Source organism: Alligator sinensis, unplaced genomic scaffold (genome assembly GCF_000455745.1).
Source record: "Alligator sinensis unplaced genomic scaffold, ASM45574v1 scaffold606_1, whole genome shotgun sequence".
Classification (NCBI taxonomy): Eukaryota; Metazoa; Chordata; order Crocodylia; family Alligatoridae; genus Alligator; species Alligator sinensis.
In genome coordinates this window covers 1098772-1124656 of record NW_005842472.1, presented here as the reverse complement: position 1 = coordinate 1124656, position 25885 = coordinate 1098772, and the positions used below count along the sequence as shown (strand labels likewise).

Below are 25885 nucleotides of genomic sequence, written 5' to 3'. Positions count from 1 at the left end.
GTAGTATATTGGCGAAGCTACACCAGCATAGCTCACCTAGGTATGAGAAAGGCTGATATTTATTTTACAGAAGACAGTACCCAAAGCTTAGCTACAGCTTCACATGTCAAGGATCTAATATTTTCTTTCTTTATGACCTTGATTGTCCAAACCCTCAATTGATTGGTCATGTTCCTGGAGGGTTGTGCTGTCTGAAGGTTCACTTCAGTAGACATCCCAAGGGCATGTAATAACTTCTGTAGAGTTAATGCTAAACTCCTATAGAGTTGCTTATCTCCATGGGATGGCTGTGCTCCAACCAAACCCGAGTGCTCTAGGGGATAGACTGTATCAGTTCATAGCTTCTTAACACCCTGTTTTGCTGACCAGCCCTGTAGCTTAACTCCTGGTGAGATATGTAATATTCCCACAGACTTCCTTTAAACTAATGTACAGTTAGTTCTTTTTACCTTCAGGGCAGAAGTGCTGAGTATGTGGGCTCCCCTCTAGAAGAGGGCTGTCACCTGAAATGTGTAAAACTCTTCACATGTCCATTATCTTAATCCCCCTCCCCTGACCAAAAATAAAAGTCAGAGCCTATGCTTTAGGGTAGTGATAAGTTGCACTTACACAGCTGAAATGCAGGCACTCTTGGGGTGCAGCATCTACATGTAATATGAGCCTCAAACATCAGGAAAAGGCACGCAAAAGTTTAGAGCAGGACTCTGAAAACTAACTCAGAAAGGGTCAGGATCTTTATCGTTCATATTCTTGCAGAACAGAGATCTCTATTTTTAATGTCTTGTCTAAAAGACATCTTCAAACACCATCACTGTACTGCATCATGCTACTAGAATATGAGTATTAGAGAATGAGTTAACCCACTTGGATTAGATAGGTGGTTGCAGCAAGTTGAGATGTTTAAACCAAGTGACTGCCTGGTCTAGCACACAAAATGCTCATTGTAAAATTATATATATATAATTTGAAGAACGTCAAGGAAAGGCCCAGTCAGACTCTACCAGGGACCATAATGCAGCTAACTCCATGCATGGTTTATGATCACCACTTAACATTCTACTAAAGAATAAATAAGTCAAGGCTATAAATACCATCATAGAAGAAAGAAGGGGGGAAAGGTATGAAAAGAATGAAAGGGACAGTGACCATCTGTAGTTCAGTGTTCCAGGCAACCCAGCATTTTCCAAATGCATTTAGGAACTCTTTACAGTGTAAAGGCAACTTTTATAATATGTAATCTCTCTCTATACAATGTCACCACTTGAAGCCAACTCCCTGATTTACAGCGGCACACTAAAACATTTTAAAGGTTTTCTTCCTTGTATTGGAATATTGCTCCAATAATCTTTCATCAAGTGTATACACAAGGGAAATGCACCAAACCATCAGAAGGAAAACCAGCGAGATACAGCTGTAGAAAACAATAACCTCAATGTCATTGTGAACCTCAGAGACTGCAGGAATGTAAAATAAAGCATCACAAACAAGAGATCCAAAATGATTATTTCTTCAAAAGTGTGCAGCTGAAAAATCTTTCAACTGGAAATGCAATGTTTGTGACATTAGCACAGCAAAGCTAGAGTGATCTTAGACTCTCTTTTTTTTAAAATCAAAATTCACTCTTTAAAGCCCTTGTATAATAATGGCTTAACTCAAAAAGTTGTCTAACCTTACAACTGATAATGAATGGTCAGTAACTATGAGAGCTGTGGCAGAGATTTTATATCATTGCTTGATGGCATATAATGATCAGCAAGCACCCTAACTCTTCTGTTAATCGATAGTGGCAGTCCTATCACTTCTACAGTGAAAGGGCTTGGATACTCACAACCCCCATCTGGTCATCTCTGACGCTCATGGAATCTGCTGTTTGGAGAAAGAGCTGCGCTCAGGGCCATGGGAAAAGAGAGCTCAAGAGATTCTAAAGCGAGTTACCTTGGGGAGTTTTCCCTCTTCCCTGCGTATAAACTAGTGTCTCTCAACTGGAAGGAATTAATCCACATATTGAATTTCAGTACATCTCACTTGTACAACCTTAGTGCAGCTGTCCTTCACAAACAGAATGCTTGCCTGTTTCAGAATATTGAATCATTCTTGTATGTTTGCCACTCTCAATATTTGTGGATAACACAGACAAACAATGCTAAGATCAAATAAAGCATTTGTCCATTAATTTTATTTATTGAGTAAATTAAATTGTAAGCATGAATGCTACATGCCCCCAGAGGCTGTGGGGGGCATGGCGAGCTCCTGCAGGCAGCCGCAGTGGTGCTGGTGGCAGGGGGTCTTGTGGGGGCGGGGTGAGCACTGACCCGCAGTCGGTGACCACCCACAGACACTGCCGGTGGTGATGGCTGCGGGGGGGGTGGCAGGTGGCAAGTGCAACTGCCTGCAGGCGCTGCCAGCAGCGCTTTTTGCAGGGGGTGCACCACGAAGCTCAGGTGGTGCACGTACACCCATGTGCACCCCTATGCGTTGCCTATGTTTATACATATCATCATGCTAGGCCAAAAAAATGATTCAAGTGGCCTAAAATTACTCCCCCTCTTTTTTGTAGCAAGAGCTACAGAAGAAAAAAAATGTATGAGTGCTGTTGCTACAACAGGGTTAGCCTTTCTGTGCTAATCTATTATGTTTACAGATTTTTATCATAAACATATCTGTCCATACAGGTAAATTAAAAAAAATATACAAAAAACTGCAGTGGAGGCCTCTTTCAAAGATACAGTAAAACATTAGTATTATGCATTTAAAACTAGCAATACAAAAATCAAAACATTTCTTTTCCTTTCTTTCCTTTTCTTTTCCTTTGTTTTGTCTGCTACTGCACAATATTCAACAAATAATTTTTGACCAGCCTCCTTGAGGATATTCAAAGAAGTTAAGACACAGCAGGCAGAAGTGTCAAGTTGTTGCACAGAAATTAAAGCGTTAAACCTCCTTGTAGACATGCTCATTTAGAAGTAAAATAATCTTGGTTTGCTCTAATTAGAGAATGATTAAGCTACAGCAAACTAATGCCATTTTCTTTCTGCATGAGTGTGTCTGCACAAGGGTTTAATATACTTATGTGCATTAACTTCTCACCTTCAGTTGCTTCATCTTAAAAACCTGCACGTGTCTGCGTGCACAACCTCTTTGTGCTGTATTTGTTCAAATGTGTGTGCAATACACCAGCCACTTACCTCCCTCTAGTGGTAGCTTTTGAAAATGTACTTAAAAACATTCCTTGGGCCAAATCTTGAACACAACTACAGCATCTCTTCTTTACCTTTTTTCTGATGTTTCTTTCTGTTGGTCTTAGAAACCTCTAATACTAATGTTATATACTTACTGCATGAGGTACTCTAAATAACAGGTGTTACACAAGCTTTCAAATGAACTCAAGGCTTCAGTCCAGCCGGTACTACTGAATTTGCTAAGACTAATAAAAAAGTCATATGCAGAAAGCTACTCACATATCTAAACATTTGTAGAATCATGGCACAAAACTGTTTCTTATCTTATTGCATGATAATACAAGTTCATTGGCTGAAAAAAGTGCTTTCTTACTATACATAATATGTAAATGAATTCAGAGAACTTATACAAGACATTTTGAGCAGACCCTTTCTCAAAAGTCTTTCTGTGGCTATACTATGCCTATAGGTGATAGAAATAAGAGGTAGCATTGTCTAGCATGGTTGTGCATCTTATCTAGTATGATGCTAGGATCCCTGGCGGCCTTGGCCAAATCACTTTTCCCTTTGATTGTAAATACAACTTATTTCAGAACAATAGGCACATTGTTTTCAAATGACAGTTGTCTACCTTGCCCTCTGAACACTGTCAGGCCAGAAAGTAGAATTCCCTGTTTTGGAGTAGATGTTCAATGTCCCCTATTAAAACTATTTATATCTTCACAGATGTTTCTTTGTGTGACAATACGCCACAGCATCTGACGAAGTGAGTGTCTGCTCACAAAAGGTTGTGTTATTTTAACAAAGAGTCTGGTGCTCTCCGTTCCTTTAAAAGAGAAGCAGCCCAGAGAGGGAGCACTGCAGGGCAGGCAGGGTACAGCAGCTGCAGGGCATAGCATAGCAACTAGACAATGGGGTTAATTAGCAGGCGCCTGCAGGCAGCCCAGGGTAGTTTCCAGACTGGAAGGGGCAGGGCCCTGGGAGGCCCAGGGCCTGAGCTAGCAAGTTAGTCTAGCCCTACAAGCTGCAGAGGTGGGATCTCCGGGCCAGCATAGCTACCATAAAATGCCAGAGGAACTGCTGTGCCACTTTGGATCCCCAGTGCAGCGTGGGGAGGTCACAAGGATCTGGCCCAGGGCTGGGAGGTTATCTTGGCAAGAGGTGAGGGGGAATTTCCCTCTCACAGGGGCAAAGGGCTGCTCTCCCTTTGTGCTGATGTTGATGGGCCCATAGGAGACTGTTTCTGTTGTAGCCTGGGGGTTTATTGTTTGAGTTGCACTTTAGCACCAGTGGCTTGGGTTGGGAGTGTAAGGGGTGGTATACAGAGGTCCCATTAGTGCCTGAGGGGCACACAATTGCCTTGATCACTGCAATCACCAGGTGCAAGCTCAAGGCCTGAACAGTGCTGAGCCTGGAGTAGGACAGTGTGTGAAGCCACAGAGTTAGAAGGGGCCAGGGGCCTGGTGCCCAAGAGGGTACAGCCAGGCAGGGGCTGGGGGCCTGGCACCCAAAAGGGTTAGACCAGTACTGGTGCCTCAAAGCCAAATCCAATACAGTGGGCGTGGCCTAGAAGGCCTAGCTAAGACAAAATGGGTGACAGCTAAGGAGGCCGAAGCCCCAACAGAAAAGTAACAATACAGTAAGAACTGTGAGGCTTGGGGTGTGGTGTAGGGGAGGAATGGAGCCATGCAATTAGCCCTTAGGGGTATAGGTGCCCTGTAGTGAGAGACTCAGCAAAGGGCCTGGGAATACCAAGGCCCACCAAGTGGCCTGGGAGTAGTGCAATTGAAACCAGTAGAGTCCTGGGGAACCCCAGTCAGGATTCAGCTGGGCTGAGGTCCATGCTAAGGTCTGTGGGCAGCCTCCCTTTCAGTCCTATTATTACACGAAGGCGTGATGGGCAAAACAGAAGGGAAGGCACCCTAGAAGTAGAGCAGGGGACAGCTGCAGAGCCATCAGGGGACATCCCGGGCACCTTGATGTGCTACAGCTATATATACATATCTAGTTTGATTAGTCTTTAAGGTACAAATCTACCCTGCCTGTGATATGCTAACTAGCTAGGTAAGAGAGTATAAATAGGTGGAGAAGGAACAGGAGCAGTGGTTTCTGGTTGGGAAATTTTGGAGACTTCTATTCTTCCCACAAGCAAGTAGAACAGCCCTGGGAACAGAACGGTTCTTCAAGGTGGAATTTGCCCATGCACCTTCTTTATATAACCTATGCTGGTCTCCCCCACCCCTTCCTGATCTTCCTTCAAAGAGGTTAAGACAAAGAATCTGCTTTTTGTCATCTCTGTTTCCTCCACAATAGAAATTAAACTTCTCCATTGGTCAGAACCTTGATAAAACTGTTTGTACTTCCTGCTTTGACCATAGTGATGTATGAAGGGCTTAGTCAGGAGCAGGGATTAAGGTTTTCAATCCCATGGAAAAATGGAGAAGAACGCAGATTTCCCCCTTTACCAGAGGAAAACATGAATTTCTCATTTTAAGGGAGAAACCCAGGGATTTTGAAAAGAGAGGGAGCAGAAGTGGGGCAGTCAGGCAGGGGATGCCATGTGTATATGCAAATGACCAACAGGCAACTTGGAGAGCAGTTCCCACAGGTAAGTGGGGTGGAGGGTGGGATTGAGACCCATAAGGAGGGATGGAGGGATTTGGGCAGGGCTGGGGCTGCTGCCCAGCCAGGAGGTGTGTGGGACTTGGGCCTGCAGTGCACGGCTGCAGGGTCCCAGCAGGGAGTAGGATGGGGCCATGAGTAGCTTGTCTGGGGGGTGGGCAGGGTGGGGCCAGCACCCTGCTGCTGTGCACACTCCTGCAGCACAGGTGGGGACCTGGTCACTGCCAGATCTGTGCTTGGGGTGGGCATGGGCTGTCTGCTGTGGGCTCAGACTCTTGCCCAGCTGCCCTTCCCCATGGCCTCCATCCCATGCTTGGCACCAGAGGGAACAGTGGTGATGGGTTATGCTCCTCACTGCTGCCACATGGGCAGGGGACATCTCACCATGGCAGCATGAAGCTCACAGTGGCAATGAGCTGTCCTTGCAGCCCTGCTGTTCCCTGCAGCACCAGGTCATACTTGCTGGACTGCAGAAGCCCCATGGGAGGGGCAACCACAACATACTGCCATGAAGCCTGAGCCACTGCCAGACAGCCTGCACCCACCGTCTGCACAGATCTGCGGGATACAGCTCTCCCTGCCACCCAGGAGTGCACATGGTGGTGGGGAGCTGCCCCACCCCAACCTGAGCCTGCAGCAGGGGAAGAGCTGGGCTCCACTCCACTGCAGTAGCCACCACCTTCTTCTGGGGGCAGGGGCCTGTGGACCCAAGTCCCTGGCCCCATAGCCCTGGCATCTGGGAGTCCCTTCTGGCAGGGCTAGAGGAGCAGGGGGCTGTGGATGGGGGGCAAGGAGCACCAGCAGTGCTGGGAGGGTTTTGAAGTGGGGAGTGAGGGGAGAATGAGGGACCTTTTATTTTAATCATGGATTTCGAGGGGTTTACCAGAGAATCTGTGATTTCTTTAATCAGGTAAAACCAGGATCTCTGGTTCGGAGAGAGCACAAATAATCCTTCCTCTAACACAGCTTCACGCTTTAAATGCAAACACCTATTTATTCTGCTGGATATTGGCCTACTGCTTAGGGTCATGAACTTCTTAAAGGAACATAGGCTTCTTACAGCCACATCTGTCCTTTTGTCCCCATTCTCTTCCTTCTGCTCTCTGAGTCGTACAATGTCACTGCAAGGCATCAGTACCAATGAAAACCTACCATTCAACAAAACTGATATGTTCTCCCTTCCTGTATTTTTCAGGTTTATTTGAAAGCAAATGAGTTATTTATGAATTTGCAGGGCCAGTTAATATCCCACAAGGGAAAACCTGTTTATTGTGTGAATGCTGGATATTGGTGTGCATAAATGTTTGCAGGTACCTGATTTAAAAGCCTAAAGCCTAGGAAACAAAGAAACTGCATTTGTGTAAGCACAGTGAGTTCAGCCTTATATTAACTGTCCAATTCTGTTACAACCCTATACAAAACAACCACTATCATTATGTTCATGGCACAGTGTGGGCTCAGTGCTGTCTACCTCCTCCTTTTCACTTCAGGAATTACAGCATTTATCCAACATTCCTAAGTTTATAAGGACTATGACTTATCTCAGACTTGTTTGCTGAACAGTGATTCATTTAAAATGTTCATCTTTAACACACTCAATATCGTAATGGTTAATCAGAGTTCAATATTATGATACATTGAGTCAACAGAAAAAAGAACAGTCTCTCTTTTATAATATTTTAATCTTTTCTTATAAAAAGAGTTACTTTTAGATCTCTGGTTGGTGGTGGGCAGGTTAATAGACTCTCAACTCCAGTAACTTTGCTTAGTGTTCATACTTGTTAAAATATTCAAGGTCCTTTCAAGAGAGAACTCAATATTGAAAGGGATACAATAAATATAAATATATTTGGCCAGTTCAAAATTATGATGGTACTGATAAGCTTTCAGTTCACTTCATGGGGGTTGCCATGTTCCTAGGAAGAAAACTTTATATAATGAAATGGAGATACTCACTTTACAACTTTACATTGTGAGTTTTTTCCCTTCCTTCTTCCTCCTTCCTTCTCCCAAAAAAATATTTGAATGTAGGGAGGAGCAAATTGATCTTTGATTTCTGTTATCCGGATTGCATTATTTTATTTAAGCATAAAAGTGTATTTGTATAAGAAGCTAAATAATCTGGTCTTCAGTCTCATGTCCTGTAGAATATATTTCTACTATTGGCATTTTAAACTGAATGACCTAGATCTTTTACATGAATAGATTTTACATTAATATCAGAAGTATGTTGTCCTTATTCCTTATGGGCCTGATTCAGTGACCACTGAAGTCAATGGAAGTTTTTCATTCAGTTTAGCAGACATTGGATTAGACAGAGAGAAAGTTCCTATGCTTCTTATAGTGTTAAAATATATGCACAGAGAGATGTAGCAAACATGAAGATGCCTCACTGCTTAAATCCCAGAGTGTCTCCAAGTAAATGGGAGAATAGCTGATGACTTTTCTTAAGGGGAGTATGTATGGCATAACTTTGAATTCTAATCATGGATGTCAGGTAACTTAAACCAAAGCTAGTTCAGTTTCAGTCAGTACTTCAGTCCTGTTTCAAACAGCCAAAGTTAAACACCAGCATAGATACTCCTACAGTGCTCAGTGCAACAATGCCTAAATACCCTTAAGAATGAAGGTTTATGTTCTTGACATCTACAATGTTATAATCAATTGTAAGATGGTGGTACATGCCATTAAGTGATATTGCTGTATAGATTTCAGAAATAATCAGGGATTAATAATTCCATTAACGGTGCATTCACCTAGGGACTTAAATCATAACTAGCATTTACATAGATGTGTATACAAAATGTTTTCCGTCCAACTATAACACCCTTGCAACATGTTCTCCTAAAGGATAGCTAAATTTTAGGTTTCAATTTGACTATATCATTGGTCAAAATTTGTATAGGAGCATTAACTCATTCTCTAAAAAGGCTGAACCCAAAGTGGAATGGATTTATGCCCTGTTTACAACTCTACCTGCTTCATATCTGTAAAGGTAAAAAACCAAATGATAGCAACCCAACATAAAAGATGTGGAATCAGATATCGCAACAAGAGCCACCTCACAGCCAGTATGCCAACAACAGGAGAGGAGAATCAAGACAGCAGCACTCAGAACACCCAGAACAGCATCCCCTATCCCACTCTGAAGTATCTATACCCTCCACAGGCCTGCATTTCTCCCTAGAGAAACAACCTGACAAGACACTAATATATGGAGAATTAAAAGAATTTGCAGACTTTGCCTGAAGGAATGCGTTTGTAACCAAGACAGAAACACCTCTGACAACCTTCATTCCACAGCAGATTTTTAAAAAATGACTGGAAACCTGCCAGTGGAAAGAACTTCTCACTGGACTACTACAAGAACTGTTTCAGGAAGAAAACTGACAGTAAAATCCTCAACAAAGGCCAGGACCACCTTGGAGAGAAAAGATGTACAGTTCCTAAATCTAACAACAAAACAGTAATCAAACCAGCAGACAAAGAAGGAGTTATTGTTGCTCTAACAGTCAAGGCTACATCAAGGAGGCCAGAAGACAACTCTCAGACACCAGCTATTGTAAAGGACTTGTAGAAAACCCTACACCAGTATTTACTCATGAACTGGAAAATATTATCAAATCTTTTCCATCCAGACCATTAGTTATTTTTTTTTAACAATACTGCACCAAGGACAGACCCCTGGGGAACCCCACTTGATACTTCCTCTCAACTAGACATTGAGCTATTGATGATTACTTGTTGAACATAATGTTCCAACTAGTTATGCACCCACTTTTAGAGTACTTTAATCCATATTTCCTTAGCTTGTTAATAAGAACATTATGGAAAACAATATCAGCAGCCTTGCTAAAATATATTCCATCCACTGTTCTGTCCCCCATTCACAAAGCCTGACATCTTATCACAGAAGGAAGTCAGGTTGGTCAGGCATGACTTGCTCTTGGTGAATCCATACTGACTGGATCATCTTGTCTTCTTCCAGGTGCTTCACAATAGATTTCTTGAAGACCTCTTCATAATCTTTCTGTGTATTGAGATCATGCTGACTGGTCTGTAATTCCTTATGTCTTCCTTCTTCCCTTTCCTAAAGATGGGCACTGTATTTACCCTTTCCCAACCATCCAGCACCTCACCTAACTTCCATGGGTGTTTTTAGATGAGCCTGCACATGCCTCTTGTGTTGCCCTGTGGGGTCAGGCCAACTCTCAGGATCTCAATATTGCACTGTTAGACAGGAGGGTGTGACACAATTGCACATATACAAACACACACATCAATTAGGTGCGTACATACAAACACTACCAGCTCAGGCGCATGCACATCCAAACCAGCCTAGGCACATGCATGCTTATCACCAATTCAAGCACATACACTATAGACCCCAAAAGTTAGACACAGATCACTAATTTTTATATAATGCACACAACGCCATATTATATACACCCCCACACCCCCACCAGTTCACGTACATACAACACACCTACACATACACACAGATAAGTTCCTAACTTGGATGGTACAGTGTGTATGTGTGCGCTTGGGGTACCTGGGATACTTGGAGAAAGGTTCAGGTGAGAGAGAAAGAGTTAAAGTGTAGGGAGTAAAAGTTGCCAGAACCAGGATTAGAACCGGTGGACTACAGAGAAGCTAGCTGAAGAACTGAGGCTTGGATTTACTTAAGGTAGACTGGGGCTGGAAACTGAGGCAGATAGCTGAGATATTGGGGGGGGGGGGCACATAAGTGGTGGCAAGGAGGAGACAGCCAGGAAAGAAACTGAAGCAGAAACCTGGTTGCTCAGGGGAAAAGGAAAAGGCAGTGGGGATAATACAGTGGCAAAGAAACAGGGGGTTTGGAGGCAGAGAGGAGCTCAGGACAGGTGTTAGAGGTGGCAGTGAGCCAGAAGCAGGAGAGGGAGAAATGAGACAGAAGTTAGAGGGGCGAGGAGCAGAGATTGGAGCAGGGCCAAACCATAGTAAAGCAAAACCCAACTTAGGGGTCCAAATAACAGTTTTATTAAACAGACAACACTCTACACAGCCCCATGAAGTTATTGGTTCATACACACACAAGCACTCACAATGGCAGCAGGAGAAAGAGACTCAATGGAAGGGCTGGAGTCCAGGTAGGGAAGAGAAGCAGAGTCCAAGTCCTTGGTTGAAGAGGGGGTGGGGGGTGATAGCTACCTATCCAGGCTGGAAAGTGGTCCTTGTCCAGTAGGTGTTGTCCAGAGGCGGGGGTCGCTGGCAGGGCCTCTGGGTGGATAGGTGGTGTGGCATGGTGCTGGTCCAGATGGAGAGGGCATCCCACTGGGTCTGTCTTCACTGCCCCTTTTTATAGGGGCAGACCTTGTGTGACCCTAGTGACAGGAGGCATGCCCAGGCAAGGGTCAGCCCCGGTGTATTGAGCATGTGTGCTCCATGCAGGGATGTGCAGTCTTGGGTGTCTGTAATGGTGGGGTACAATGGTCAAGTTGCTGGTTCTGCAGGGTCTTTTGTCTTTCAAATGCTGAGTTCTTGTCTCTGTTCCTGGGTGAGGTCCATGGTTCCTGGATGAATCAATGCGAGGTGATGGCCTGGTCGTTATAGGCCATTCAGTAGAGGCCTGCTACCATTGTATTTCAATCATTCCCAATCACTCTTATTCATCCGGGAGCCAATTTACATGGGAGGGATACGTGACTCATACAGTTGCAAAACAGGGAATGCCAGGATAGAGGACACAAGATGGAGACTTGACATACAAAATGGAAACTTGACATTACTTTGGTTCACTTACAAACACAGGCCTAAACCATACAATAGCCATATGAAACAATAAAAATCAATATGAAAATGATAATAATACAATATACAACAGTAAGAATCAATACAAACCTAATAACAACACAATATAAAATAGTGGATAGCCAAAACCAAAAACTTGCTACCAAAATAAAAATGTTAAAGCTTATCCTAAGTCTGAACTTGCTTATGCTTGTCTATAGGGAATAGAGAGGGAGAGAAAGAAAAGCCAGAAATAATTGGAGAAAGGAAGGGAATGCATATCTATCATATATATATATGATATATATATTTTTTTTCTTTATATATATAAAGAAAAACTGGGGGTTTTGCTACACTTGCAGTGTCTCAACCCCCTTTGAGATGCTGCATGAGGCATGTGTGGGAACGGGAAAAGGTTCCCTGCGCTGAAAAATCCCCGATAAAATATGTCAAAGTCACTCTGTAAAATACCCTGAAATTCACATTCCTACACAATTAAAACAAAAGACCACTATATATAAAGCAAGACAGAGTAAGAGACAGAGAGACAGCGATCTGCTGGGCAATGTTTGATTGATATATCTACAGTGTTAAAGCAGTTTGGAAGCCAACCAGTGTCTCTATGATCATAATAAAGTGAATTTTAAATACCTATATGTTTTTCTGCCCCCACAGGGGCCACAGCCCCCACCCACATAGGCCAAATGGCCCCCGCAGGGGTTACAGCCCCCACACAGGGGTTAAAGCCCCACCAACAGAGGCCAAATGGTCCCCACAGGGGCTACCAACCCCAACCTGCAGGTCCCATTTGCCCCACCCACGCTTGCTCCCCCTGCCCCCCCAGATTGCTGCCTCGCCTGGCTTCATCCCCTGCTGGCTCTTGCAGCCCTCTGAAGGCTGCCCCACCCAGCCCCACCCCCCCAACTCCCCAATGGCTGTCCCAACTGGCCCCACCCCCTGCTTACACCCCTAGCCCCGATGGCTGCCCCCCCTCCAGCTTCCGACAGTTAAAAATGAAAACTAAAAAAAGCCTCAAGTTACTGCAGGAGCAGGGGTGTGGGAGGTCTGGGGCCTACTGGCAGAGCCCCTCCCCCATGCAGCAGGGGGCAGCAGGGCCCAGGTTGGGGCCTCTGGGGCTGTCACCTGGCCCTATGCTGTGTGGGGGGGGCAGTGACTCCGATGGCAGCTGCTCCTGCCAGTGAGTTGCCGGTAGGGGGGAGGGGTTGTTTGTTTGTTTTAATTCCAGGAATGCTGGCCCAGGTGGGGCAGGGATCAGAAGGGCTCGGGGGCTGGGGCCAGGTGGAGCAGGTATCGGGGTGGGGCTGGGTTGGGCAGGGATGGTGGGGGTCCCTCCAGGTGGAGCAGGTATCGGGGTGGGGCTGGGTGGGGCAGGGACGGTGGGGGTCCCTCCTATGGTCCTCTCCCTGCTTCTCCAGCCCCCCCCACTTACTTACCTGCACTAGAGCCTGGGTCCAGCTCCCTGAGGCTGGCACGCTGCCTGCCCAGCATGGGCAGGCAGTGTGCTTCAGTACCAGGGTGAGGGCCAACCATAGAGATGCTCTGGCTACTACCAGAGCATTTCTGTGGAGGACCCAGCCTCTGGTTCCCTCAGGGCACGGTCCAGGACCCTGCCCTACCCTGCTTTTTTTCCTCTGTGGGTTTTTTTGACCCCTGGATATCCAGGGGTCTAATTTTGCCCCAGCGCTGCAAATCTGCAGCATGAAGAACATTTTCTCATTCCTGCACATGCCTCTTGCAGCATCTCAAAGGAGTTTGCGACGCTGCAAGAGACGCGTACGGGCTCGTCTGGACGTGCCCCGTGAGTTCTCAATGAGGGTAGCCAATGGCTCTGCAATTATCTCAGTGGAACTAAGGGAAGCCCCAGTGGCATACACTTACCTAAGCGACAGCTGACTGTCAGCTGGCACAGAGATGGCTCCCCCATATGTTAACCTCTTTATAAGCCACCTGGTAGAGGTGTTGCCAGAATATTGTATCACCAAATCTGTTCTGTACCTGTACTACATAGATGACATCTGGATCACCTGGACTGAACACCTGGACTTGTTTACTGACTTCCACAACAACTATCACCTTTCAATCAAAGTATCTCTGGAATACTCCTGCATTACCATCAGCTTTCTAGATACCATGGTCCACAATCCAGGAGGGCACCCCGTAAACCCTCAGACCACCATACTTATGTCCAAACAACCAGCAATCACCTCAAATACACCAAAAGAGTGGTGATCTGCAGTCAGGTCCTCAGCTACTATTGCATCAGCTCTGAGGAGAATATTCTTGGAGACCCATCTTGCCAAACTGAAAACAGCCTTTACTCAGCAATGACACTCCAGCAGAGAAATGTCACAACCCAAGGGTGTGATTTTGTGTGTGTGCGCTTCGGCACTGCTAAATTATTTCCTGCCATGAGGAGCTTTCTTTGCAGGGTACATTTCTCAGTTGCAAAGAGAAAACCCCGGTGCAAAGGAGTTCCCGCCACCTGCATGCAAATTTGTGTCCCACTATTGGCCGACTCTAAATTATTCCAACGTGGCGGCTAGCGATTGGCTTGCTAGCCGTATAAGAGGCTTTAGGGGTTTCCGCCCCAGGTGGAGGCACCCACCAACATCTAGTGGAGGAGGAGAACTTCACGTCTTGTGAAGAACTCTAAGCGCTGCGGAGCCTAACGGACCCAGTGTGTACCTTAAGAAGGCTATAGGGGTCTGACCAACCTCTGGCCTCTCCCCGTCGCCGAGCGCGATCCCTCGACAAACCCCTTCCCTGCGCCCTTTTGTTCCACGGAGCCTAGCAAACTTCGTGAGTGTGTGTATCCAGAGCTCTGTCCGAGTTATTTCAAGAGGCTCGAGTTTTCTGCGGGTCTTGTTCGAGTTTGTGTTGTGGAGCCTAGCAAACTCCACGTGTCCGTCTGTAACTGCAATGCAAGCAAGTTTTTCCTGTCTGCACCGCGACCATCTACGGTGTAAGTAAAATAATCTTTAATCAACCGCTACGTGTCCGTGCCTAATTCTAGTCTGCCGGCCTGCATTCCCTGACCCGCGTGCCAGGGCTGCTGGCCACAGCCCGCCGCGTGCCCCCGAGGGCCTCGGACCGCTCCTGGCCCGCACAAGAAACAGACCATATCTTTGACAGAACCATTAAAATACCCCTCAGCAACTTACTATGATAAATGAGAAAAACCCCAACTGACTGCCTGCCCTTGGTTGTCACCTATCATCCCACACTTAAACCAATAAGAAGTATTCTCAAAAAACTCCAGCGTATACTTGAAAAGGACAAGACCTTGAGAGAAATATGCCCAGCCCCTCTGCCTCATCATCAGACGCAGGCTCCCTGCTGATCAACAGACATCTAATAGGAGTCAGCCCTGCCTGAACAATAAATGCAAGACTTGTCAACTCATCTCTACTACTACAACAATCAATTCCCCACAACAAAACCATCAGCATCCATGGATCAGGCAGAATCCACAGATCATACATTGAAACTACGTGGGTGAAACCAGACAAAAAATATGCACCAGAATGAATGTTTAATGAAAAGAAAGATATAGGACACTAGAACATTTTTCACAGGAAAATCACACCCTGTCTGGCCTCCCAGTTCTCATACTTAAAGAAAATCTTTGAAAAGTCTTTGAAAGATGAGCCTGAAAACAAAAATGCAGTAGCCTGTTGGACACAGTTACCAGGGACGTAACATAGACAATCATTTCATGACCCATTGTTACTTACCTGATACTAATCTCTGCACTTAACAGGTAATAATGCTCCTTCTGAACAATCTTGTTCTTCCATTATTGAATTTTTACTGCATTTCTCTTGTTTGTTGGCTACCTTAATTTCTCTTAGATCCTGTTTTTATTTACATATGGAATTTTACACAAGTTTTCACCCCATCTTCTGCTAGCTCTCCTGAATCTGTTTCTCTCCCCCAGACCTGAGGAAGGGTACTGATACTGTGATACCTGAAAACTTGTCTATTTCTACCCCAACAATGGAGTTCACTTGGTCCAAAAAAAGAAAAGATATCACCCACAAGAATTCTTGTCTCTTGCAAGTCAAGTAAATTCTCCTCAAACAAAATGTACTTGAGACTTATTTTGTCTGTGACAAAACAACACTAATCAGTGCTAATTCATATTTTCAAACAGCTGCTGCCAAACAGCCTCGCATACAATTTATTAATTCATGGTGTTGTCTGTTCTTCCTGCCACATCATTTACTCACATACTAACTGTCACGTATATTCACTGTGTCTGGAAACTTATAGGTGGTTGAAGCATGGTGCTCAGTTACACCATGACTTTACCTTCTGATTTACTTGACCTAATTAATGCCAATCAGTGTTACTTCATTTAACCTGGACTAATTTTGAAACCCTGGGAAAATCCAACAACCAAGAGAAGCTTGGCAGAGGTAGTGGCAATCTACAGTACTGGAAAATCTAATAAGACTTCTTTTTTGTGCCAGCTGGCTAAGTTCTAGTGTAAATCCTAGACCAACCAAGAATCTGAATCTTATACCACTGGCTAAATCTCCATTGGATTCATGTTATTTCTTCCTGGTCATTTGTTTCTAGTGTCCTCCTTTCACCTCCACTGTTCTGCACATTTCTGATATTTCCCTTTTAAGTCACATTGCTTTTATTATAGCCTACCAACTTACTGATTTACTTAGAGCTCTTATAATCAGCTCTTATTTGATGAAAGAGTTTGTCCTTCCGGGATACTGCAACACAGGAGGTCCTTAAAAAACAAATACAGACATACTACAGTACAATAAGGAAAATTGTCCCATTAAGTGCTATTTTTACAGAGAAAAAATAGTTTCTCCTTAATATTCTCTGAATAAAGACCAGAACTTTTCTTTTAAAAATGTATTCAACTTTGTGGAAATGACAATAAAATAATACTGCATTTATCTCATCAGGAATCATTTAATGTCTTTGGAAGCGGTATCAAACATAAAACCCAGTAACAACCCTGAACCCAGGATGATGTAAAATTATGCATTCTTCTTTTTAACTCCTTTCTATTCATTATCATCAGGCTCTCTCTCTCTCTCTCACACACTCACTCTTTCTTTCTCATGGGCACATGCGCGTGCACACACACACGCCCCCCCCTCTTCCCTGCTCATGTCATTGAAATTGTTCTTTCTGGGAAGGTCCTGTTCTGGTTTTTCCTCCTCACTCACAAGCACTGTTGAGTAGTTTAGAAAAGCAAATACAACAAAAACCTAATGCTAATACTCATGCAGAGAATCGATGAATTAGCCACAACTGGGAACCCATTTGACTTTGCAGCTGCAGTAATTTTAGTGAACAAGCTTCTTGCAGGAATATTAGTGCAAACAGTAGGTACTAGAGAAATCTCACAGAAAGCAAATGTTACTTATTTTAGTAATGATTTACACTTGAAAAAAGTGCTGCTCAGTGACAACCTGCAAACAGAAATATGCTATACTCAATAAGTAAATTATTCATGATGAATATAATTGGATTTATAAAATAAACAAGTATAAAACAAACTAAAGAAATATTTCCATTGATATGTCCACCTTTTTTACTTTACCTATCCGAACAAAATCAGGTATAATAATTGTACCAGCTGTTTAAACCTTATAATTAGGAACATATTATTTAATCAGCATAGACCTTCCCATACAGGTATAGAGTACAAACAAGGGCCTTGAATTGTCTATCTAACCAGAGTCAGATGGGACCTCCAGGGATCATCTAGCCCAATGCCCTGCATGAGACTACAAGATCCGATATTTCTAAATCATCCCAGCAAACGTGTCCATATCCAGTCTTTTTGGCTAGGGACAGACATTCAAAAAGCCTGAGCCTGAATTGATTCAATCTTTGCAGGTTAGTCAGAGCTGGTTTACAACTGGACAGACATTCTTTCTGGACTGAGGGAATTAAATCACATGCCGCCAGTGGCTCAAGCTAGATCCTGGGGGGCGCTAGAGCAGACCTCCCTTCCCCTCCACAGGCTGCTGAGCTGAGGGAAGACGTGGCCAGGCCCCGGTTGGACCTCTGATTAGGGAGGTCTGCCTGCACCATCGCAGGCTTTTCACCACTCACTGCTCAAGGGGTGTGAGTGTTGCTAGACCCCAGGCCTCTGCTAGTACTCTGAGGCAAGGGGGTTGTGCAGTGCATGCATCTATTGATGGAATGGAGCTTTTCAATCTCCCTCTCCCTGCTTCTTTATACTGTCTGCAGTAAACTGAAGGGGAGCAAGCCAGCGGGGACCTGATAACAGTGTTTATCACCTCATCAACAAAACAATAGCCTCTCTCCATTAATTCAAACTCTTCTTAAACAGCTTACCCGCTGACCTGTTGATTAGCTCCAAAAAGCCCTAAGCAGTCACTGTTCTGTCTGCCTGTCCCAGTGAAATTGGAGACACTCCCACACAGAGACACCTCTCAGCATTAGCTAGCATACCACATGCCTAGGCTCCGTGGAGCTAGGGTCCATGCTATGGGAGATAAGAAGTGGGGGAGGTAGGGGGAAGCCAGGCAGACCCTGCTATTCCTGTGGTCTTTGCCAGAGCTCTGGCCAGGGAGCAGAGGGATGGGGCTAGGGATATGGTTCCTGCTGTGGAACAGAGAGCCCCACCCAGCCCAAAGAGTATGCTGGGATGCTGGGGGAGTCTGTTTTATCTTAAACCAGCAAGAGGTCTGGAACAGACATTGCATAAACTGGTTTAAGCCGAATCAGTTGAGTCTGATACTACATTCAACCAGGTTTATCTCAAACTGGTTTCAGCCATTTTCAAACTGGTTTATGTGCACTGAACTTCTGTTCTGTTACAGGTTTAAACCAGTTTCTGATCACTTAAACCAGTGTATGTGTAATGTCTGTCCCTAGCCTCTGAAAATCTCCAATGAAGAAAGTTCTCTGACTCCCCTCAGAAGCTTGTTTCATTGCCCTAAGCCTAGTGTTCTTACCATTAAAATGTTTTTTATGATAATCCATTACATGCACTTTGCTGTGGTAACCTAAGGAAGAGCAGTTGTCCTTTCTCTTTTTGGGAAACCTTTGAGTCTAATTTATTTTGTGCTTGAGATGTCATTTTTGTTTAAAAAAAAACAAAACCAGACAGCTCTAAGAAAAAAGGTAAGATACTGACCTGCACTGCTGTTTAGTTTCACGCCAACAAGGAACTATGTTCAAACTCTATCACATGTCACATAAGCAGAAAATCAATTAAATTTGGAAAGCAAGGGATATGGAGGTGTCAAGTTCCTTTTGTTGTCAGTAAAAAACAATTAACACATATTTCACCATGACATTCCATTTAAAAAGATTCAAGGCAAATAAAAGAAACATTTAAAATTTTATTGCTGAACTGCAGAGAAAACAGCTTTACTTATACCATACAATCAGATGTGGTATCAGCTCTTGTATATACATGTTGGCAAAGGTTTTCAATACAAAGCAGCTACTGCTGTTTTGAGAAGAAAATCAGGCATATGGTGTTACAGTAAAGGGCTGATTCTGCTTCCATGTTAGCTTGGGTATATAAAACTGTAGTAGCAAAATGAGGATCAGTAAAGGCTTCAAAACCTTCTTGGAAGTACATAAGTGACTAACCCACGCGGAGTTCCACAGTGCTATAGCTCCACTGTTGTCAGTAGTTTAAAGTAAGCTCATGTTGGTCTGCAGTCATACTTCTGGAGTGCAATGATATAAGTAATAGTGATACCATTTCCATGTGCTTTAATGGGAACAGGAGTAGGACGAATTTTTGAAACCTTCCATTAAACTGTCAAAAGAATAGTCACCAGTGCAGATGACCTAGTGACATCCTTTTTCATTGGAATGAATTACATAAAAAATAAGCATACCATGACTTTTACTTCTCCTGCATTAACAGGATCACTGTATTTTTGCCCCACATCCCTGTTAGCACACCATTTATAATCACTATATACTTTCAGTTTCTCCTAATACATCCATATTAGTTTGAAATGCTTATAACAGAATCACAGACATGAATGCTACTTGTATGCATTATCTATCATCCATAAGTTATGTCAATGATGTCTCTACAATTGACCTGCACTAGAATAGTCGCATACTTTTGGTGTGTGGGGGTGGGGTTTGGAGGAGGGCAGCTGGGAAATGATTTGTCTTGTAAGCAATGGAATTCACAGATCTTTGGATAAGGGTTCAAAGTTACGCTCTCCAGAGTGTTTCCCATCCTCAGGCAGTTTGGAAATGCGCTGTATAAAGGAAAAACAGAGGATCATATAGTCACAAGTGGGTGTGCCTGGACTCCATTTGTACATATATACAGAAATTAGCTTATGTTTTTAATCTCATTTTTATTACTTCAAAAGGAATATCCCATAATAAACCCAGAATACCTTTAATTCCCATATTCTACAAAACCATAAATACAAGCATAACTTCACTTACGTAATCACAGTGATGTGAAGTTAGATACACACCTACTTAAGTTATCACTTGATGAGGCTCTAAGCTTTTATTCAGTACTTGCTGAACTTGTGGAAATGGAAAGTATGCCTCTCTCATTTCATATGTTAATTATTTTAATTAGTAGAAGAGGCTACATTGTACATACTGATTATACAACTCAGTCATTCTGAGGCACATTTGAAATAAATAAAACCAAAGTCATGCTGTATTTACCCAAATTCAAGACAACTCTGAATTTAAAATGACCCCTCCCCCCATAATTAAATTCTATACAAGAAAAATGTAATGATTTGCTATAATTTTCTATGTAGAGAATCTAATTATTGAAGAGTTATCACCTCCCCTTTCCCTCCCCCCACTACTACAGCAGGAAAAGCAGTGGTCAAAGGACAAGTGAGGAGAAGGGGAGCAGTCAGATGGGAGACAGTATGGGGAAGGTGGTGGGTAAGTAGGCAAAGGAGAGGTAGATAGGGAGTGGGGGGAGTAGGCAGTGTGGGAGTCAAGCAACCTGACCCCTGCTGTCAGTCCCCCACACCACTTGTCCACCCTGCTGCCTGCCATTCCCTTAGCACCTTCTCCCCTGCTACCTGTCCCCCAATGCCTGCACCCCCCATCACCTGCCCTTCTCTGGTGTCTGTACCCATTCTCACCCCACCATGTGCTCCCCCTGCTATCTCCCACATACTGCAACCACTGCCTGCCTGCTCCCTGATGCTTACCCTACAGGTCTAGCCCCACTCCAGTCTGGGGCATGAGGCATGTACTTGTTGCAGCCCCAACATGGCTCGGTAGCAGTGGTAGAGGTGGCAACTCTAGCCCAGGCTCTGGGGCCAGACAGAGCCACTGCCACTACAACAGCAGGGAGCTGGAGACACAATGTGGGGAACAACAGAGGTGGTGGGGGTGGAAGGGAGCAGGCAGCAGCTGTGATTCTGATCCTGACCCTGGGTCAGGTCCAAAGCCAGAGCCACAGCATCCACTTACCCTCCAGGCACTGCATTGTACTCAAATCCAAGATGAGGCGCTTTCCCCTCCTCCTTATTAAATGTGGAAAATCACTTTGTTTTGTATTTGAGTAAGCAAGGTAGTTATTTTATTCTCAGTCCTATTAGAAAGATTAAAGCTAGAAAAGCTAGGGAGGAAAAATGTCCAGCACACCTACTGCCTAGGAAATGACCTGCTGGGTGGCACGGAAGTGGAAAGGGATCTTGGAGTCCTAGTGGACTTCAAGATGAACATGAGTCGGCAGTGTGACGAAGCCATCAGAAAAGCCAATGGCACTTTATCATGCATCAGCAGATGCATGACGAATAGATCCAAGGAGGTGATACTTCCCCTCTATCGGGCGCTGGTCAGACCGCAGTTGGAGTACTGCGTGCAATTCTGGGCACCGCACTTCAAGAGAGATGCGGATAACCTGGAGAGGGTCCAGAGAAGGGCCACTTGTATGGTTAAGGGCTTGCAGACCAAGCCCTACGAGGAGAGACTAGAGAACCTGGACCTTTTCAGCCTCCGCAAGAGAAGGTTGAGAGGCGACCTTGTGGTTGCCTATAAGTTCATCACGGGGGCACAGAAGGGAATTGGTGAGGTTTTATTCACCAAGGCGCCCCCGGGGGTTACAAGAAATAATGGCCACAAGCTAGCAGAGAGCAGATTTAGAATAGACATTAGGAAGAACTTCTTCACAGTTCGAGTGGCCAAGGTCTGGAACGGGCTCCCAAGGGAGGTGGTGCTCTCCCCTACCCTGGGGGTCTTCAAGAGGAGGTTGGATATGCATCTAGCTGGGGTCATCTAGACCCAGCACTCTTTCCTGCCTATGCAGGGGGTCGGACTCAATGATCTATTGAGGTCCCTTCTGACCCTAACATCTATGAATCTATGAATCTATGAACCATTAAATTTAGGTTTTTTAGAATAGAATGCTGTTTAACTCTTTTAGAGGAGAGCAAGTTATGCCTTTTTAAAGTACAAAAGGGCTGAAATGAAATTTATGAAAAAATTGTAATGTCAGCAATACTGGTGATGCATGTAAAATATTATAGATATCATGGTAAGTTCCACCACTGTGAATATCAGCAACTTCTGGCATGTGTATCAAATATAGCCTTCCATGACCCGAAGGGAATCCTCTACAATGCATGTACCATTTTTAGAGAAATTTTTGGAACTTCTGATCTTAGCATCTGACCTGAAAAACTTTTTTTTGGATCAAGTTCTATGCACTTCAACTGTATAAAACTTTCATTTACAACAACGGGAATTTTGCTAAATTAGAGGAACACCATCTGTTTCAGTGAGCTATACTGACTCCAGGCTGAATCAAATACTGACTTCAATTGGAAATGTATCTGACATCAGAACTGACCCATGCATCTGTATAAGCATATTTTGCACTATACACTATTAGCAACTACTGTGATGCTAGATGCCAGATTAAAAATACAAAAAAATAATTATTTCCTATATTTGCTATTAAAAAGTTGTACAGATCAGGCAAAAGAAAATCAGTTGGTCAAATGAGACCTCTTGTGGCATGGATACAGCACTACATCTCTGAACCTAGTGTATGTGGAGGTATGCAAGATGCAGTACATTATACATCCCTTTGTTCCTAGGAGAGAATATTCATTGCTTCTTAGCTAAAAAAAAAATGTATTGGCACTAGAAATTTAAGTAGAAGATAAGCTTTGCATAGTTTTCTCTGGAAGTCGGGTCCATGACTTCTTAAACGCTTTGCTTCTTTGTACTTCGAAATGTGGGCAAATTTAATTACTGGATTTACAAGTTGTTTTTCCTCCTTTCCATAGAGATAGAAACACAACACTTACCATTGTTTTAAAGAACTGGTTCTTTTTCTTCTTTTTCAAGGTTTTCTTGTCTCCCTCTAAGGTAGCGGGAAGAATTTGCTGGCTCAATCTATGTGATCCAATTGTTTCATCAGCTGGTGGGGTACACACAACTGAGAGAGTCAACCCTTCAAATAGATGCAAATGATGGGTTGTAAAAAGAGAGACATAAAAGTGTAAGGCAAAACAGCACAAAATAAATAATTTTTGCAATTCACAGAGAAAGATGAGATATCCTAATCCAATTCCACCTTTTTTAAATGCAGTCTATGGAAAAACTTGCATCCCCTTGGACGGGTTAAGAGTACACTTGGCAGAAATAATTTTTTTTTTTTAATTTCAGAGGATAATATCAATGTTTATTTTTAAGAATTTATTTCAATTTTTTATCCATTTAAATTTGCAGGATTGTGCAGTTCAATCACCTGCCACAACAAATATAACTACTGTAGGACTGCCTCCAACTGAACAGCAAAGCTGCCATCAGTTCTAGCTCTGCTCACCCAGAGATTCCTTGTCCGCTTTTTCACTCCCTCTTTCTTTGTTTCCAGTCTCCTTGGGCTTCTGGGAATTGCCATCAAAACTACAGTCAGCATGCTTCTGTAGGACTGCCCCCCGCCCTCCATACTTACACACTCCATCAGGCATCATTTTTCTTATGCACATTTTTTATACATTTTGATTATTAACAATGGAAATATTTTTTCATTGGTCTGTGAGTGTGAGGTGAAATCAAGGTTTATCATTTACTGATAAAACTTTAATCCTACCAAGCCTAGTTAAGAGTTAGTTACATTTCAACTGTGTAGCGAACAGGAAGGAGGCCTGAGTCTCCTCTCACTGACTCTGGCCTTATATTACTGTAATTCCATTGTGTACGCCAATGTGACTCCTGATTTGTCCTCATACAAATGAAAGGAGAAAGAGAGCTATAATTTTAGGATACTGGTCTATAAAGAGGGCAAGCTCCTCTTAATGGTAAAAGTTTTTGGAAAAAACAAAGCTTTATTTGGGGAACGTATTAAATCTATCAATATCCCAAGGCCAGTCTTTCCAGCAGCTATATTGTTACTTGATCTGTTCCTCTCCCTGTTCTCAAGGGAGAGTTGTGATGTCAATCACAGAGGTTTCCCTAAATCTACAAACAAATCTCATCTTGCCTCTACTTGTTAAACTTCCCTGCACTGGTGCTGTAACCCAATGTTGTGGTGCGTTTTCCTGAGCAAAGTTTTCTCTTCCTTTTCTTCCCTTTCTGCACTCTGCCTTTGGATCACAGACCATTGAAGATCTTGCTTCCATAAATAAAGTTCTACAGGGCAGAAAAGACCAATGGACCTTTTCTCTCTGGAAACATATGCAAATTGGATTTTTTGGATTTTTGGTTTTTAATTGTGATGTGGAACAGAGATAAAAACTTGTGCTGGCTGTACTACAGGCCTTTTTGGATTTTTGCACACAAAGTTTTAGCTGGGTGACATACAGCAGACTCAGCTTTAGGGTAATTCCTAAGAAAGCAATAGCTTACAATGACTTTTTCTACCATAACATGATTTAAGTAAAACAAAGATAACCTGGGAGAATTTCATTAGCAGGGATTTAATGTTTTGGGGACACTTTCTTTATTTAGATGAAGGTTGGTGCAATGACAATTTTTCAAAGCAATGTTCTATTAGAACTTTTTAAGTTCATTTGCAATTTCAACAGTGTAATAAGTGGGTATTGTTCTATAGATTTTTCCAACATGCATTTCAAGGTACGTCACACATTACGTGCTATCCCAGCCAACTCTATTTCAGCCCTAAAGATGGAACTTTAGATTCAGCCTCCATGGAACAAAGGACAAAAAGCTTATTTTTAGTTTTGGGTCTATCTTAAACAATTGGTGCAGCATGCAGTCTTACCATAGTTAATTTACCTGGTATAGTTGGCATAGATCGACTGACAAAGCTCATTTGCTTGAGAACAGATGTTTTCTGAGGTGCTACTGCATGTTCTGAGAGGTTGGTGTCACTCATGAACTCGTATTTCCTTGACAGCTAGTTATATAAAACAAAGTTACCATTAATGGTGAACTAAAATATAACCAATAGCAATACACTAGGCAAAATGAGCAACTTATTTGTTATATGGAAGAAAATAATTCTGCTTTTAGCCCCACTGGGGGCATCAACATGAGATGTTTACTGTGAAGTTGCCTAATTATGTCCACAGTAAGCATCTCAGCATCTACACATGCAGTGCTATTAGGATGGAGTAAACTAATTAACTCCGCCATAGGTTAGTACTTGTAAACACAAGTACTATCCTATGGCAGTTTTTTACTTCTCAGCAACACATGTGTAGATGCTGATGGGGCTGGGTGGTGCATGAGGGTGGTTCAGTATGGTGGTTGCCTATTAGTTAGCTCTACACTGGAACATCCTCATGCCCCAGCCAGTCCCTTTGCAGCATGTTGAGCTGGGTCAGAGAAGCTCTGGGCTGGCAGGCTGACCCCCTGGGTCCTCTGCCAGCCAAGGCTGCTCTGGCCTGGCTCAACGTACTGCAGTCTTGGGTGCACATTAAAATGCAGTGCACATTACGTGCCGGAGTTTATTGCTGTACATTAATTGCATGTGTAGACATGTCCACTGTGTAGTGCTTTATACGAGAATTTGGCCCAAAGAGAACATGAAAGCGTATAATTTTCTATGTAAACTCAAGTAAAAAAAAATATACTTAATCACATTCTGAATATTCTACGAACTGAAGGAAGAAAAATGGACATTAAAGAGTATATAGTCTACCTGATGTGGAATAATCCTGTCAGTAAATTGAGACTGACTATTGGAAAATAAATTGAAGCCCTGAGAAGAAGTTTTTTTTTCACCCCTGGAGCATTAGCATTGCCAGCTTAGATGCTGGAAAAATGCCAACTTCTACAATGAATTGGCAGTGAATTGTGTGAGTTTCTTTCAGCTTAGATCCAATTTTAGGTGCATATGTGCCTCTTGC

The 25885-nt window shown here is 43.4% G+C and overlaps 1 protein-coding gene and 1 long non-coding RNA gene across 2 annotated transcripts in view; one reads left to right on the top strand and one right to left on the bottom strand.

Annotated features, from left to right (window-relative positions):
* Nucleotides 1–25885, top strand: part of LOC112551460 — a 195692-nt gene that overhangs the window by 108679 nt on the left and 61128 nt on the right. The window lies entirely within an intron of this gene.
* DOCK2 (dedicator of cytokinesis 2) overlaps nucleotides 18955–25885 on the bottom strand; it is a 514326-nt gene continuing 507395 nt past the window's right edge. The window contains exons 50-52 of the mRNA XM_025212572.1: nucleotides 24810–24930; nucleotides 22877–23022; nucleotides 18955–19831 (exon numbers count right to left, since the gene is read on the bottom strand). Of these exons, the coding sequence (XP_025068357.1) occupies nucleotides 19757–19831; nucleotides 22877–23022; nucleotides 24810–24930 (342 nt within the window). The 3' untranslated portion in view covers nucleotides 18955–19756. The remainder of the gene's footprint in view (nucleotides 19832–22876; nucleotides 23023–24809; nucleotides 24931–25885) is intronic.